The sequence below is a fragment of the Brachionichthys hirsutus genome, chromosome 17 (assembly GCF_040956055.1).
Source record: "Brachionichthys hirsutus isolate HB-005 chromosome 17, CSIRO-AGI_Bhir_v1, whole genome shotgun sequence".
Taxonomy (NCBI): Eukaryota; Metazoa; Chordata; class Actinopteri; order Lophiiformes; family Brachionichthyidae; genus Brachionichthys; species Brachionichthys hirsutus.
In genome coordinates, this window is record NC_090913.1 from 2824257 (window position 1) to 2838238 (window position 13982).

At 48.3% G+C, this 13982-nt stretch overlaps 1 protein-coding gene across 1 annotated transcript in view; it reads right to left on the bottom strand.

Annotated features, from left to right (window-relative positions):
• xylt1 (xylosyltransferase I) overlaps positions 1-13982 on the bottom strand; it is a 47087-nt gene that overhangs the window by 12702 nt on the left and 20403 nt on the right. The window contains exons 2-6 of the mRNA XM_068751102.1: positions 7658-8228; positions 4453-4625; positions 4161-4363; positions 1066-1146; positions 67-283 (exon numbers count right to left, since the gene is read on the bottom strand). Of these exons, the coding sequence (XP_068607203.1) occupies positions 67-283; positions 1066-1146; positions 4161-4363; positions 4453-4625; positions 7658-8228 (1245 nt within the window). The remainder of the gene's footprint in view (positions 1-66; positions 284-1065; positions 1147-4160; positions 4364-4452; positions 4626-7657; positions 8229-13982) is intronic.

Genomic DNA, 13982 nt, shown 5'->3' on the forward strand with positions numbered 1-13982 from the left:
TCCGAACGTCGTCTACACCGTTATATCTCGTGTGTGTGTGTGTGTGTGTGTGTGTGTGTGTGGTACCTCGGCTGGCAGCAGAGTGTAGGCGTAGAAGCGCTTCATGTTGGTGACCAAGTCGTCCTCGGAGTTGATGACGTATTGGACGAAGGCGCGGTTGAGAAGGAACCAGTCGGAGCCGCCGTCCACCGAAATGCCTTCTGGGATCCTACGGTCGCCCAGACGCCACATGTGGGTGTCGCACTCGTAGAAGAGGCGGTCCAGACCCTGCTTACGGATGAACCTGAGAGACAAACCCAGAAAGAGGCCGCCGCGTGAATAAAAGCAATCAGCAGATGCTTTCTTCTTTATTCTCTCTCCAATCAGAGGGTTCAAAGCAAACATCGTGAACAGTTGGGATGCAATCGTGCAGAACATCTGGATGCACAGTCAAATTAAGAGATAAATCATTTGAACATTTTGAATTTGAATAATGAGCCTTGCAATACATTTGAGTTGTAAAGGTCCTTTGACGTAAAAAAGACTCGACAGGTGTGTCGCTCGCACTTGTCACGACTCGCCATTGTCAGCAGCAACACGAGCGACACCCAGCGCACACGATGGATGGCGTTACTCCTGTGAATGTCACAGAAGGAGTCGAACTCCGGTCAAACGGCTCGGATGGTTCCCGCCGCTATAGACTACTGACTTTACGGCTCAGGGTCACATGAATCATGCATAAACACACACAGACAATACCTGCGGCTGCGAGTCGTGGGAGATACCGCTGCACTCTCGTCAAACCGTCCTGAATAAAATGATCTGACTGCAAAATGAAAACGGTGCGCGCCGAGTCACGCTGGCTCGTCCACGCCGGATGAGTTTCCCTCGCTTTGTGTGTGTTTTGGAGTGACTGCGGTGGAAACCTTCAGACTCACCTCACCAAGAAGGTTCTTTAATGAAGCCACAGATGGGAGCTAATTGAGTTAGGATTCGGTGACCATGCATGCACTGTGTGTGTGTGTGTGTGTGTGTGAGTGAGAGACAGAGGAGTTTAAAACGAATCTTGGAACATTTGCGTCTCACCTGGCGTTGTCCCGCCCGTGGGACTTGATGAAGTTCATGTCTCTGTGTTTGGACAGGAAGGCCACCAGCTGGTTATTGGTTCTGACGGGGAGGAAAAAGACGGGAGGTGGGACACAGATTGAGCAGAGCATGTACAGCGACATTAAAATTCAAAGTTCCATGTTAATGCGAAGTAAAACAAAACCCCATCGTAAGCCGTAGACATTCTAAAGACCCAGAGATCCTTGGACGTGCCACATATTTCCGTTCTGCTGTTCACACAGCTCGCTTTGATCCTGCAGGACTCACTCTGATGCCTTTTTATTTTTTATTGTGTATTTCAATACCTAAATTGACAGATCTTGTGCGTGATCTTTGAGCAGAGGGAGACATTAACACCTCGGTGGAACAACATCTCGTTCCCTCGGTTCCTTTGAGCCCTTCCAACTATTTCAGATCACCAAAGCATTTGCAATCCAGGCTTTTGATGGATGACTTCACGCTGCTCTAACGTCACAGAGGCGTGCACTTCCCCGCATGCAGGCCAGACGGGCTAAAAGCTTTGCTCTGCGGGGCGATGTCCCCGTCATTTCAGCTGGGGTGGAGCCTTTCATGATGGCTTGGGTTTCAAAAAGAGCAAGGATCAGGGGGGGGGATTGTCAGACATTGACAATACAATACACGTGCACCCACCCACCCACACACACACACACACACACACTCAAAGAGCCATGGGAATTCATGTCAAGCTCTAGATTTGCCCCCTGAGTGGTCACCCACTCCACTGGGTATAGTTTGCTTACTGCCAGCCCTGTGGCGTCGCCGTCTGACAGTGGTATGCACAGGCACACACACGCGGACACACACACACACACACACACACTGCTGTGGGTTTCAACAGCCCCACCTGACAGCAAGAAAATGTTCACCTTTTCAATTAAACGTCATCATTATGCTACCGTTTCACTTTCACAGTCTTGCTGTTGAATTAAAAATGTGCCTTTTTATAACAAGGACCTAAAATACGTCATTCCTGTGGGGGAACAGCTGAGCACCAACGGGCCACGGGAAAAAGGGTTGTAGCGCAGGCACGCACATACATACACACACACACACACACACAGGGGACAAAGCCTCTGCTGGTGTGTGGGGGTCTGGGTTTGCCTTTGAGACCCATCCATGCGGCAGGACGGACATTATCAGGGAATTAGAGGGGAAATAATGCTTGAGTCCAGTCTGATAACAGCAGTGGTCGGGGGCAGTGTGGGGCCGGCGAGCCCCGGCCTTCCGCCCGCTGCGACCGTACAGTCTGTTTACTGCAAACCGTCGCTCCAACACACTGGAACGTAGAGCTGCATAGCGGAGTTGTGATATTATTCTTCCTGAAAGGGTGGCGCCTCCTGATGACCTCAGAGGAAGTGGGTTTCCAATCCGACCGCCAAGATCAAGCACCATTAGGATAGATTAACCATCCAGGGATTGAACCTGTGGATTTCACACTGTTGAATTTGGACACTGACAGAAACAAAAAGGTGGTGGTGTGTGTTTGTGTGTGTGTGTGTGTGTGTGTGTGTGTGTGTTGGGGGGGGGGGGGGGGTTGAAGAACAATTGGAGAAGTTGTTCTGGTGAAACAAACCTCTGGCTTAGCACACCTTTGTATTTGCAATGCGGCAAAAGCAGAGCATCTGGTTGTCGTGACAACTTTGTCTGCTCCATAGTGATAATATAACGCTGATTTTTTAGATCTGAGGTGGTCAGATTCTGTCTGCTCATTCCCCCCAAATAAAAGCATCTGAACAACCGGCAGCAACACAGCATCTGAGGGGGTTTTAGTTTCTAGCTTGGGGACACTTGAATGTTGCTCTGGGTCTCCCTCCTCAGGCGCGAGCCCAGAGATGACACTTAAAAACGTCCGCATTCGCTGTTCAGCTCAACAACATGATTGGTCACATGCATGCTCGCCTTCCCTAAGCAAAGATACAAGAGTGCAATTTCCATATTTCCATGGATTATAAACATGCAGCCCCACCCCCCCTCCACCCTTCCCCTACATATAAGTGCTTATTCTCACTCTTGCGCCTCATCTTGTCATTTCCTTTGGTCAGCTCCCTCTTTCGCGCCGTCAATCGTTTCGTTTCCCAACAGATGGAGATTAAAACTTCCCCAGTCAGCCCTTTTGTCAGCATCATCGCCCGGGAGGAAAAGAGTGTTTCGTGTGGGCAGTCGCGAGAACATTTCGGCCGGCAGAACACACACACACACACACTGCCAGTCAGTGGAGTTTAGCGATATGGTGAAAAGACTAAACTGAATCCATCTGTGAGGAAACCCAACAGTTGCCCCTCCGTCTCGGCTCCAGCTGTGGAGACTTTCGATCCGGTTTCCTGTTACCCAGTGGCCATTACGGCTTGTGTGAATTCATCGGGTGGACATCTGGCTGTGCAGGAGAGATAACTCTCTCCTTAACAGGAGCAATTTAATTGGCCGCTGTTGAGCTACATCAAAAACCCAGCAGACCCTTAACTCCGAGAAGGACCACATAACCTGACATAAAAATGTAGAAGTTAGGCACGTCTCCACCAGTCGTCTTTTTGCATGACTTCATGTCCAGTTTACGTCAACTTTGTACTTTTTAATTGCTTTTTGCGGTGGTTCTTTTTTTTTGGGGGGGGGGGGGGAGCGAAGTCTTTTGAGTCTTTTGCACCGTGTCTATCGTACACAACGGGCCTGGCGAGTCAATAGCTATTGACCCAGGGCAATTAAATTGCAATCAGTTCCCCTTGTAACCCATTCAATGCATGCGAGCAAAGAAGAGTAGGTGTCAAGGAATACGGCAGAGGGTCTACTTCCACATTGATTTATTTGGCTTGGAGCGACTCTTAATTTAAATCTCACGGTTAACCACAGCGGCGCAGAACGCCACGTATTGATTGCGTCTCTGTTGGCTGACACCCATCTGCTACTGTTTGTGCCCTTTGTCATTTATATTAGATACTTGCCGCTGCGCCTCACGTCGTTTCCTTAAAGGATAAATCATTAGCCATCTGCCTTCCCCTCAGACGTCACACGCCATCCTCTACTCAGCTCCTCCCACTGAAAGATCTACCCCTTGCTACCTGATGGGGTAATCCGCCGCGCTGAGGTTGATGAAGAAATCCCAGTTCCAATCCCTCATGGCCAGCAGATCAGCCATGCTGTGAAGATACATGGTCAGCAGGCTGGCCCCGCCCCAGATGGTGGCCATGCGCCACGGCGTCACCCTCACGTTGGGATACTGCACCGCCAAGGCGTTCACCTGCCTGTGTAAGTAGTTAGAGCGCTGGGGAAAGAAAAGGTCACACATTGATTCATGTCTGCTATCAGGAGAAGCAATTTTGGATTACAGGTACAGGAAGTCGGTCGGCTCGCCTGATCGACGTGTATGTAGTAGTAGTGGGAGGTGTGGTAGATGGCTTTGAAAAGGCGCTGGAACTGGCGAGAAGCTCTGCCGTGCACCACCAGGACAAAAGCTATTCGGACCGGGTTGGATGGAATGCTCTCGGAGGAGTCCTCTTCCCACTGGATGTTGCCGTTGGCTTTCCCTGCATGGAGCAAAGCGAGGCTGCACATTTAGAAATCATTCCATTTAGTAGAAACCTTGTGTTAAATCCAGCAGTATTGTACAGTAAGTTCTTAATCAGCGGTTATTTTCTTATTTAATTAGCTAATCAAATCTCTCAAGCTGCACAAGTAGACCTATTAGTCACTATATATGATGGGGACCACAAAATGTGATTAAATGTTATTATGCATTAAACAATGAACGGTTGCTAGGCAGCATTTTCGAGGCAGCGTATTCTCAAATACACCCCTCTTTGCCTCCCTCCCCATCTGACCTTTAAGGTCCTGTAATTACTCCTAATTTTAGGGCGAGAGCCTGAAATGTTTCATCATTATTAGTTGACGGGGTGAGCAGAGACATCCCGGTCCTAGCCGTTCTCTAATCTCGCTCAAATTTTATGGCAGGTATCCAACATGGCTTCGTTTAAACTCTGACCACAAATTTGAGGTTAATGAGACGCTCCCTTGGCTTTCAATTGGCCCCAGTTGGCCACGGCCCCCCGTCACTCACTCAGACTTATTTCTCACTTCTTTACATTAGTGTGTGTGTGTGATTTAGGGGGGAAATCTCCTGTGGGCCGTATCAGATTGAGCAGTAATTGGTGACCAGCTAAGAGGGTTCACTGGCTCGCTTTGCACAGGGATAATTGGCCAGTGGCATCACAAAGCACGACAGCGCCGCTGTAAGAGTCAGAGAATTTAAAACATCCTCTCGGTTTTGTAGAGCATGTTAAAGAGAACTTCGCTTGTGCTTTTGTTTTGTAGGAGGCTTCTATTAAAAAAAAAAAAAAATGAAATAAAATCATCATTTTGTGCAGCATTTGACAAGTTAGAAGGTGAACTGAGCTACACCCAGAATGGCTCGTATCAAAACGCATTTAAAATGTCTCGGGGAGGGTCTGCTGCTAAAAGGCATCCACAGAGCCATGTTTGCCGACAAATAAATACCACATGAGGGTTTTATTTATACCAGTATAGTAATAATGAGTCAAATTTCTTTTATGAACAGCTGTGACAGCTCATTTTGGTCACTAAAACTAAAAATCTTTGGAGCTGATTGCACCTCGTTCAACACTGCATTCAGACAGTAATTTGATAAAATGTTATTAGAAACATTGATTCCAGCGGCTTTAAGCAGGATTTATGCACAAATCCTCTTCGATACAAGGCCTTCATGTTAGCGCTACAAGGGTACAAGGTCAGCTTGCAGTGTAGCAGCGCGGTCGTATCGACGCCAGCAAAATTTGTATAGAGATAGAATGTGTTGCTCCCGTGTTCAATGATGCAAATACTATAGGTAAGGCAATCACTGAACCACCCGAGGGCAAGGACAGAATAGAGATCAAATCAAATTGGACAATTTCCCGCTAACAAGGTTAGTCCTGGAGTTAGGCTGGAAACGGCAAAAGGGAGAGCCGACACATTGGCAGGCAGAGAGCAAGAGCGAAGAGTGATTTAATTTAGCCGTGGTGTTGTTACAGATCAGCCGCCAGGGGAAAGCCCTTTTCAATTTCTTTGTCTCCCTTGATCAAACTGTCGGGTTTGGGAAGGCGAGCTGCTGCTTGAGCGGACGGGAGCTTAGGTACAGACAAAATGACACTTTGGTTTTTGAGAAATGCACAAGCCGCACGGGCGCATTGGCTCTCAGAGCAGCGCTTTAAAGAGTGTGTGTGTGCGTGCGTGTGTGCGTGCGCTACAACCCTTTTCCCCAGTTTTTTTTTTTTACATACTCTCCATGCTATTACGCCCTTCTCTCTTTACAGGGATTGGAAACTGATTTCAGAATCAGAAGTGGTTTATTGCCATTGTCAGTGAGGGTTCACAGACTAGGAACGTTGCTCGGTGAAGTCGTGCTACATCTAACATTAAGGACCAAATACAAAGACCATACAGGTACAGACATCAACAGCAGCCGGAGTGGTTACACAGATGTGTACTAGCAGCAGTAAACTATCGTCATCACGCAGTGCAAATGGAAAGTACAAAACAACGTCTCAATTTTCTAAACAAATTACACATGAGCAGAATTAGTCATGTCTCGCACCAGTACAGGAAATACCGCACTCTGTACTAAAGCTCGGTGGGTCGGATACTTTGTACACAATTTGGCAGATATTACTTTTCAATTTTGCTGGAAAAAAAACAACATGTTTGTTATCGCAGTAAGTAGGGGGGAAAATAACATGACAAATTGAAAGGTCGCGCTGCAGGAAGGCAGGCGTTGACAACCTGCTCACATCAAGGACATTTCTCTTTTATTCTCTTACTGTAAGCGTGCAAGAAATCCTGATTAGCATAACAATGATTTTTAGTGTTCATTTTAATTTTGCATCAAAGATTTCTGTATTTATGTTTTCTCCCCTGTGGGGAAAAGGTGATGTCAAAAATGTCTCTGAACCAGTTACACTTCTGGTAAATAGAAACGTGGGTGGTTTTTTCTTTGTTGCTCATGAATTAATGGAATTAAAATGTCACAGGGAAATATTCAAGATTTCCATTTTCAGAGACTTTAAAGCTGTCGTAGATACAATTTCAAAAATAATATCTAAACTCTAAAACTTCTTCCGGTGGCACATGAGGCAATCAAGTATAATATATATATATATATACTAATAAAACCCATATAGCGCTCTAGAATCTAAAGTACCAATCAGAGCCAGGAGGAGAGACAGAATGTCAATCGCTTTTGTGATAACTGTGGGCAGCCTCCTCTTCCTCTAACTTGATCAAGCACAGCATCCTCCTCTGCGGGGTAAGGGCAAGGGGGGGGGGGGGGCAGCTAAATCGTCGCTCATATGATTCTTACCGTCTGCAGCTTTGATGCATCATTTCACACAACACACTATTTGGATCATAAAAACCAGACGTGCTGACGAACAGAAGCTTGATGGACAGACGCAGCCAGCAAGGACAATTTTTATGCAGAATACAAAGTGACTGCGATAACGTTACAGACATTACCATCTGTATGAAGTAAAATCAATCAAGTCGAATGGAGTGATAAATGACTCACCCGCCAGGGGGCAGTAGCGAGCGACCTTCTCGGGCATTAAGTGCCCTTCCTTGTGTCTGCAGTACACCTCGGCGATCTGTTGCCGACACTCCTTGCTCTTGGCTCTGGATAGGGCTGAAATGGCTTCCCTTCCGCTGATCTCACATTTGGCTGGTTGGTCGTAGGTCACCTCCAGCGGCGCCGCAGTCGCCTGCTTCCTCCTGGGGTGCTGATGTCTGTGTTGTGACTGGGCCGGCTGGGCCCGTGAGGCACGGTGTTGCTGTGACGCTCCCGTGATGCCGTGACCGACCGGCTGGGAGGCATTGCCGGTGACCGTTAGCAGCTGGTGGCCGACGGGCAGCACTTCGTTGGAGTTGCGACCCAGGGAGTTGTCCCGCCAGGCCTCCTGCTGGGCCTTCTCCAGTGGATGCTCCCGCTGCTTCTTGCTGCTGCTGGCCCCCGCCGACTGCCGGTGTGGCTGGGAACGAGCGCCAAAGTTACTATTGTCTATGTCTAAGTCTTTGGGAACAGAGTTCTCGTTGTTGCTGTCCACTCGACTTTTCTCCTTTGGCCGATGGGAGTAATATCCATCCTGGATGGAAGACGGAGGCAACAGGAAGAGAAAGACAAGGGAAGGGTTGGGGAGTGAAGAGGAAGAGAGGGGACAAAAACAACAACAACAAGATCAGGGTTGAGTGAGCATGGCGCATATCAACAGTCAGAGTAACAATCGACGTGGCACCGGAGTGGGCAGCGCCGCACTGAACTGTGAGGCATGAGATGTAGTAGCAAGGTAATGAGTGTGAGGACTGAAGGGTGCAAGCTAGCATAGGCGCTACAGGGCCGGGGGCTCGGCTGCGACGCGCCATCATCAGATTAGCCCCGGTTTCAATGAAGTTTACCCTCAAATGGACCCGGCACTCCGTAAACAGATTACCAAGGATGGATAAAGGGCTGGGAATCTGTGAGATCGCGTGGGCGTCTGCGAGCGCATGCATGTGTATAATTCCCTTTTCAGTCGAGCCACGTGAAAATGCGATAAAATTGTAGCGGTGCCGGCATGTGAGCGGAAGGCTGCACTCGCCGCCGCTGTTCGTCTGCATATGTGAGATAGTGCGTGTGTGTGTGGATGTCGGAATATACAAGTATTCTGACATCACATGGGAGGGGAGGAGGAGGAAAAAGTGGGTAGCGCCAGGCGAAGGAGCGCTGACACGAGGCGTGAGTTCTGCTCGCGCACCGTTCAAGGGAAATGTGCTGCGATGCATCAAACGGGAAGCGAGGGAAGCTGACTCGCTGCCACGTCGCTGCTGCACACCGTACCAGACACACCAGACAGGAGGCGGAGGACAAAGAGTGAGAAGGCACAGAATGACAGGGCAGAGCTCATAACAGCAAACGTCCTTGCTTCTGCACAAGAAAGCAAAGAGGAGAGAAAGAAGGAAGGGGGTGAGGCTCGGCAATGTGAGGTATGGAAGGCAAAATGGAAGCAGGAGAGGTGAGAGACACGAGGGAACCAAGCGAGATGGGCCGGTGGAAATGTCTTTGTGTCCCGGAAGGGGGATCAGCCTTCCCTTTCTACAAACGCCTGGGTTACAAAAGGTGGCTGGAGGCTCCTGCCTCTCCTCATCCTTCCCTTCACACCTTCCCATTCCACCCATCTGCTTTGCTCCCTTCACCTCTCATCCTCTCGCTCCCCTTCTCCCCGCCATGTGCTCCCCATTTCACGCCTCCTTTTCTCCCCTTCATTCCCAGCTTCATATCCCCCCCCCCTTTCTTGTCTTTTCTGCGCCCTGCCGGTTTAAACGAACCTCGCCGTCTCAATGGCAGCACCTGCTAATCCTGCATGTAACAGCTGCTAAGGCCGGCGATCACCTCGAGAGAAATCCCCACTCGCCGAGTTTCAAAGGGAACGCTTTAGGGAGCTAATCCATGCAGTGCGAGTCACTGGGTGTTTGCTGAGGGAAAGTGAGCATTCACAATAAAACGTGCCGGCTCTTGTGGATTCTGCTTTCCAAAAACGCGTTGACTTGTGTGTCTGTTTAAAGAAGAAAGACGGCGAGGAAAGAAAGGCAGCACATGTTTGCCCCGGAGAGATGAAACCTTTGCAGTCTGGGATACCTAAGCTGGGGAGCGCTGTGGAACTGGGAAATGCCAGGATGAACCTGAACGCCCCTCGATGCATCCTTATGAGACCAACACAAGCAAAACATGTCCATATGCAACGCAGCCTCATTTCCAAGGGCGGCAAGGTGGCGTAGTGGGTAGCGCTGTCACCTCACAGCAAGAAGGTACCTATTGAATCTTTTCTCCGGGTTCCTCCCACCTTCAAAAACATGCAATTTAGTGGAATGGTCACTCTAAATTGTCCGTAGTGTATGAATGTGTGTGTGAGTGGTTGTCTGTCCCTGTGTGGCCCGTGCTGGCGATGCAATCGGGGTGTACCCCGCCACTCGCCTGTAGGTCAGCTGCTATAGGCTCCAGTTACTCCCCCCCCCACCCGTGACCGCAAGGCTGAAAAGCGGCTGCAGACGAGACAATCTTCTCATCTACAAGAACATGGATGGATGGATGGACAATAACATGTCAGGAATTCTGCAGGAGAGACCCGAGGGCGCTGCTTCTCCCTGTCGAGCGACACTAAGCAGCTTCTCCTTGTAGCTTTGCAGCATATTAACCACACAGACATGAGAGTGGTATAAATCGTCTAATTCAACTCTAAGAATGCAATTAATCACATTTCCAAAACCGTCAAAGCAATATTACATTTATATCACACAGCAAAGGCCACGCAGCTGAATAACAAGCGGATTGTTTCATATCGAGGAGACAACATACATCAGCGTCTGTCTGGTTGGGCTCAGCAGGCGACACTGATTGATCGCGCATGTTATGTTCACTAGTTGCAATTAATCTGAGCAGCAGATTGCTGCAAGTTTTGAAATTGAGGCAAAGCGAAAGCCAATAACCCAAGCGATCTGAAACCACAAGATATTAAAATACTCATTTAAGACACATAAATCAGCACATTTGCCACTTTTAAATAACTTTCCAAGAATGAATCTATCACTTAAAACATTTCAAATCCTTCATATCAACCGGCTGATTAATCGGCTCATCGTTTGAGCAGGAGATTGCCGCCTCAAATCCACCTTTGTGAATGCATTCCAGCTACCTGTTCGCTTTGGGGTGAAACAAAAAGAAAAAGAAGAAGAAGAAGAAGAAGTCGGCGTCGTCTCTGGAAGACGTTGATGTGTTGCTAATTAACTGACACGGGTAAGAGTCGGCTGAGGTTCGCCCTATGTGGCCCTGACATGGAAATGAGCATCACTGAAAAGATTCCTCTGGATAAGGAATCGTCCCTTCCTCCTCCTCCTCCTCCTCCTCGTCCTGCGAGCTCTCCAGTGGCTTGTGTTGCTCTTTAATCAAAGGACAGCGGGGGACACACATTAGTAGCGGCGGCGGCCACTGGAGATCTGAGCGATGCTGGACTGCAGATGGATCTGGGCGCTGGGGATAACTATCGATTGTTTCAGGGGAAATGTTTTCTCCTCCCGGGGAGTTGAGAGGAGGCCAAGCCGGGATTGCCTGGCATGATCTTGGACATCCTCGCCACACATACAAATGACCCTGCTGAGATCTGCTGAAAAGTGTTTGTGGGGGGGGAGCGCAGGGGGGTAAACGTTAATAACATCCATCACCGGTAAGTACATTTAGAGAGAGGCCTGGAGTGTTGGGAGTCTCAGCATCGCCCCCCCGGGGATGGTTTATCCCATTTCTCAACATGGAACGGGCTCTTTCCACTTCCCCCCCTCCTCCCCTGGTCACAGGGGGGAATATTTTACCTGTCCCTTTTCTCTCTTTTGGCCCTCCAAATGTCCTATGGAGCAATAAAAAAAAAACCCACCCCAGCATTCTCTCCCTCAGCACCTGTCCAGCTCCTCCACCGCCATCTGCTCCATCCCCCGCCCCCGCCCCCGCCCCCGCCTCCCTCATGCCATCATTCTTCCTGCTGCGGTCCCACGGTAGATGCGAGGGAGAAGGCGGTGGCAGAACATATCGGTTTCACCCCCACCCATCCTGCCCGCTCCCTTTTAAAAGGCATCATTCCTGCGGGGCTGGGCTGAGATAAGATGCTGCGTGTGCCAGCAGCGCTTAGTCTGTCACGCCATGCAGACTGACAGGCCGCCATAAATATAGAAATGCGTTGTTGCATTCGCTGCCGATGCGTTAGCAGTCGGGTCGCCTCGGCTGCGTGCGGCCCAGCTCCTCATCCAACCCGCCTGCCGTGTGGCTAACGAGCTCAGATGAATCACCTGGACCGAATCCCTTCGCTATTCTGAGCGAGGGGTGGCATCTGGCACGACAGGAGAGACTGACACCCCGACAGGCTTAACGTCACAGCTGCTCCGGAACCACGGGACACCTCAAGGAGAAACGAGCCGGGTCAGATCCAGCATTACAATTGGACCTATAAAGTGTGCGTCGCGTACTGTTACCTGGTAATCGCCAAGAACAAAGAACAAGCAAGTTGAAAAGAGGCCAAAAACAAAAGTCAAAATGAAAGGAAAACAGATGCCTGTTAATTATTGCTTCTTTAAATTAGGAATACTTCTGCTTTCTTCCTCTTCTATCATTTAAAACTTTCAATCATTTTCTCTCCTAACGGCTAAACCCAGAGGAATGGTGGTCACGTGTGATGTGTGTGTGTGTGTGTGTGCGTGCGCAAAGGCACAATTAGTGGCCACTCTGGATGAATATGCACAGAAGCCTCTTGTTGAATACCCTGCAACAAGGCCCGAGGCGGTGAAAGGGAGGGAGGGAGAGAGAGTGTGTGTGTGTGTGTGTGTGTGTGTGTGTGTGCGCATGTGTGTCTACATGCGTTTCAAATGAGAGGCAGACGGTGAAAACCTCTGAATACTACTTTACAACTATATAGGATTGTCAAAAGGAACGAAGGGAAGGGAAGGGAACCCAAGAATCTTTTTAAACATACAAATAATTGTAATCAGTTTGGTGCTAAAAAGAACACGTTGAAATAAACTCAACGTCTTCCAGAGATAACTGTCCCGGGGTTGAGATGCATTTACTAAACTGCTGTTGGATTTCCCCTTCTTTCAGAGGGATATTTTTGTTTTGTAGATGTACTACGACTTTCCCGGCATGAATTTCAGCTGGTAGAGGAGACAACCCCCCCCCCCCCCCCGCCCCACGTCAACACACAGACATGAGGAAGTTTCCTCGTGTTAATGTAAAAGAAAAACCCTCCACATAAAGTCGCACATGACACAAGTGCACTCAGTTATCACCTCCACCAAGGACGTTACGTTATTGCCGGAGTTTATCTGTTAGCAAGATAACTCAAAAAGGTACGGACAGATCTTGATGACATTTTCAGGGAATGTTATCAGGAAGATATGATTACATTTAGGTGATGATCCAGAAGAGTTCCTGGATTCTGGATTTGTTTTTAATATTTTATTTCCGTTATCATTGCAGTAAATGGAGCTTCAAAATTTGTTCCTCAATATCTCGGTTGATTATTGACCGATGTTTATGGAATGTAGAATGGGGTCTCTATCTCACCACCAAATTTCATCTGGACCTGATCCAGAATGAGGATCTGTATTTAACAGACACGCATGAGAGCGGCGTCAATATTCTCGTCTAATGCTTCCCAAAGGCCGTAAAAACCAAAAGGAATTTGCTGGGGGTTAATTAGCTACTGGAAAGTATTACCTGGAGATGCAAGATGCGCAAATAAAAATAATAAAAGTTTGGCTAAGAACTCCTCCTTTTCCAGTGCAGCCTGGGAGATAACCTGCAGTTGTTTTTTGGCTTTCACGTCCAACAGAACTGCTGCGTGTTTAATTCATTCTTCCTCCACTAAAAAAAATCTTGTTCTGCTTTTGGCACAATCAAACAGAGCATTCTCTGCTTCACACAGGCAATCATGCATTCTATGCACATCAAATGCAGGTGAATAAATGTTCGGGGAGTAAATGAGTTGTTGGATGTTCATAGTTGCATCTACAATCTGCTTACTGTTATGGAAAAGGACTGAAGTAAAGGTGCAAAATGAGAAAATACTGTAAATGATTCAATATGAAAATCACTCTCCTCTGGAACCTTCTGCCTAAATTGGATTAAAATACTGAGACGGGACCTGAAATAACCTCAAGGGTTTATTACGAGTGTGCACCAACAACAAGGAAATGCACAGTGGGAACAATGTGGCTAAAGAGAAGCCGGATTCTCAAGGTCTGGATTCGCTTCTCCCCTAAAAAATCTTTACTCAGCATCCTGGCAGCTTATGCTGAGGGATTACTAAACAGATGCATAAAAA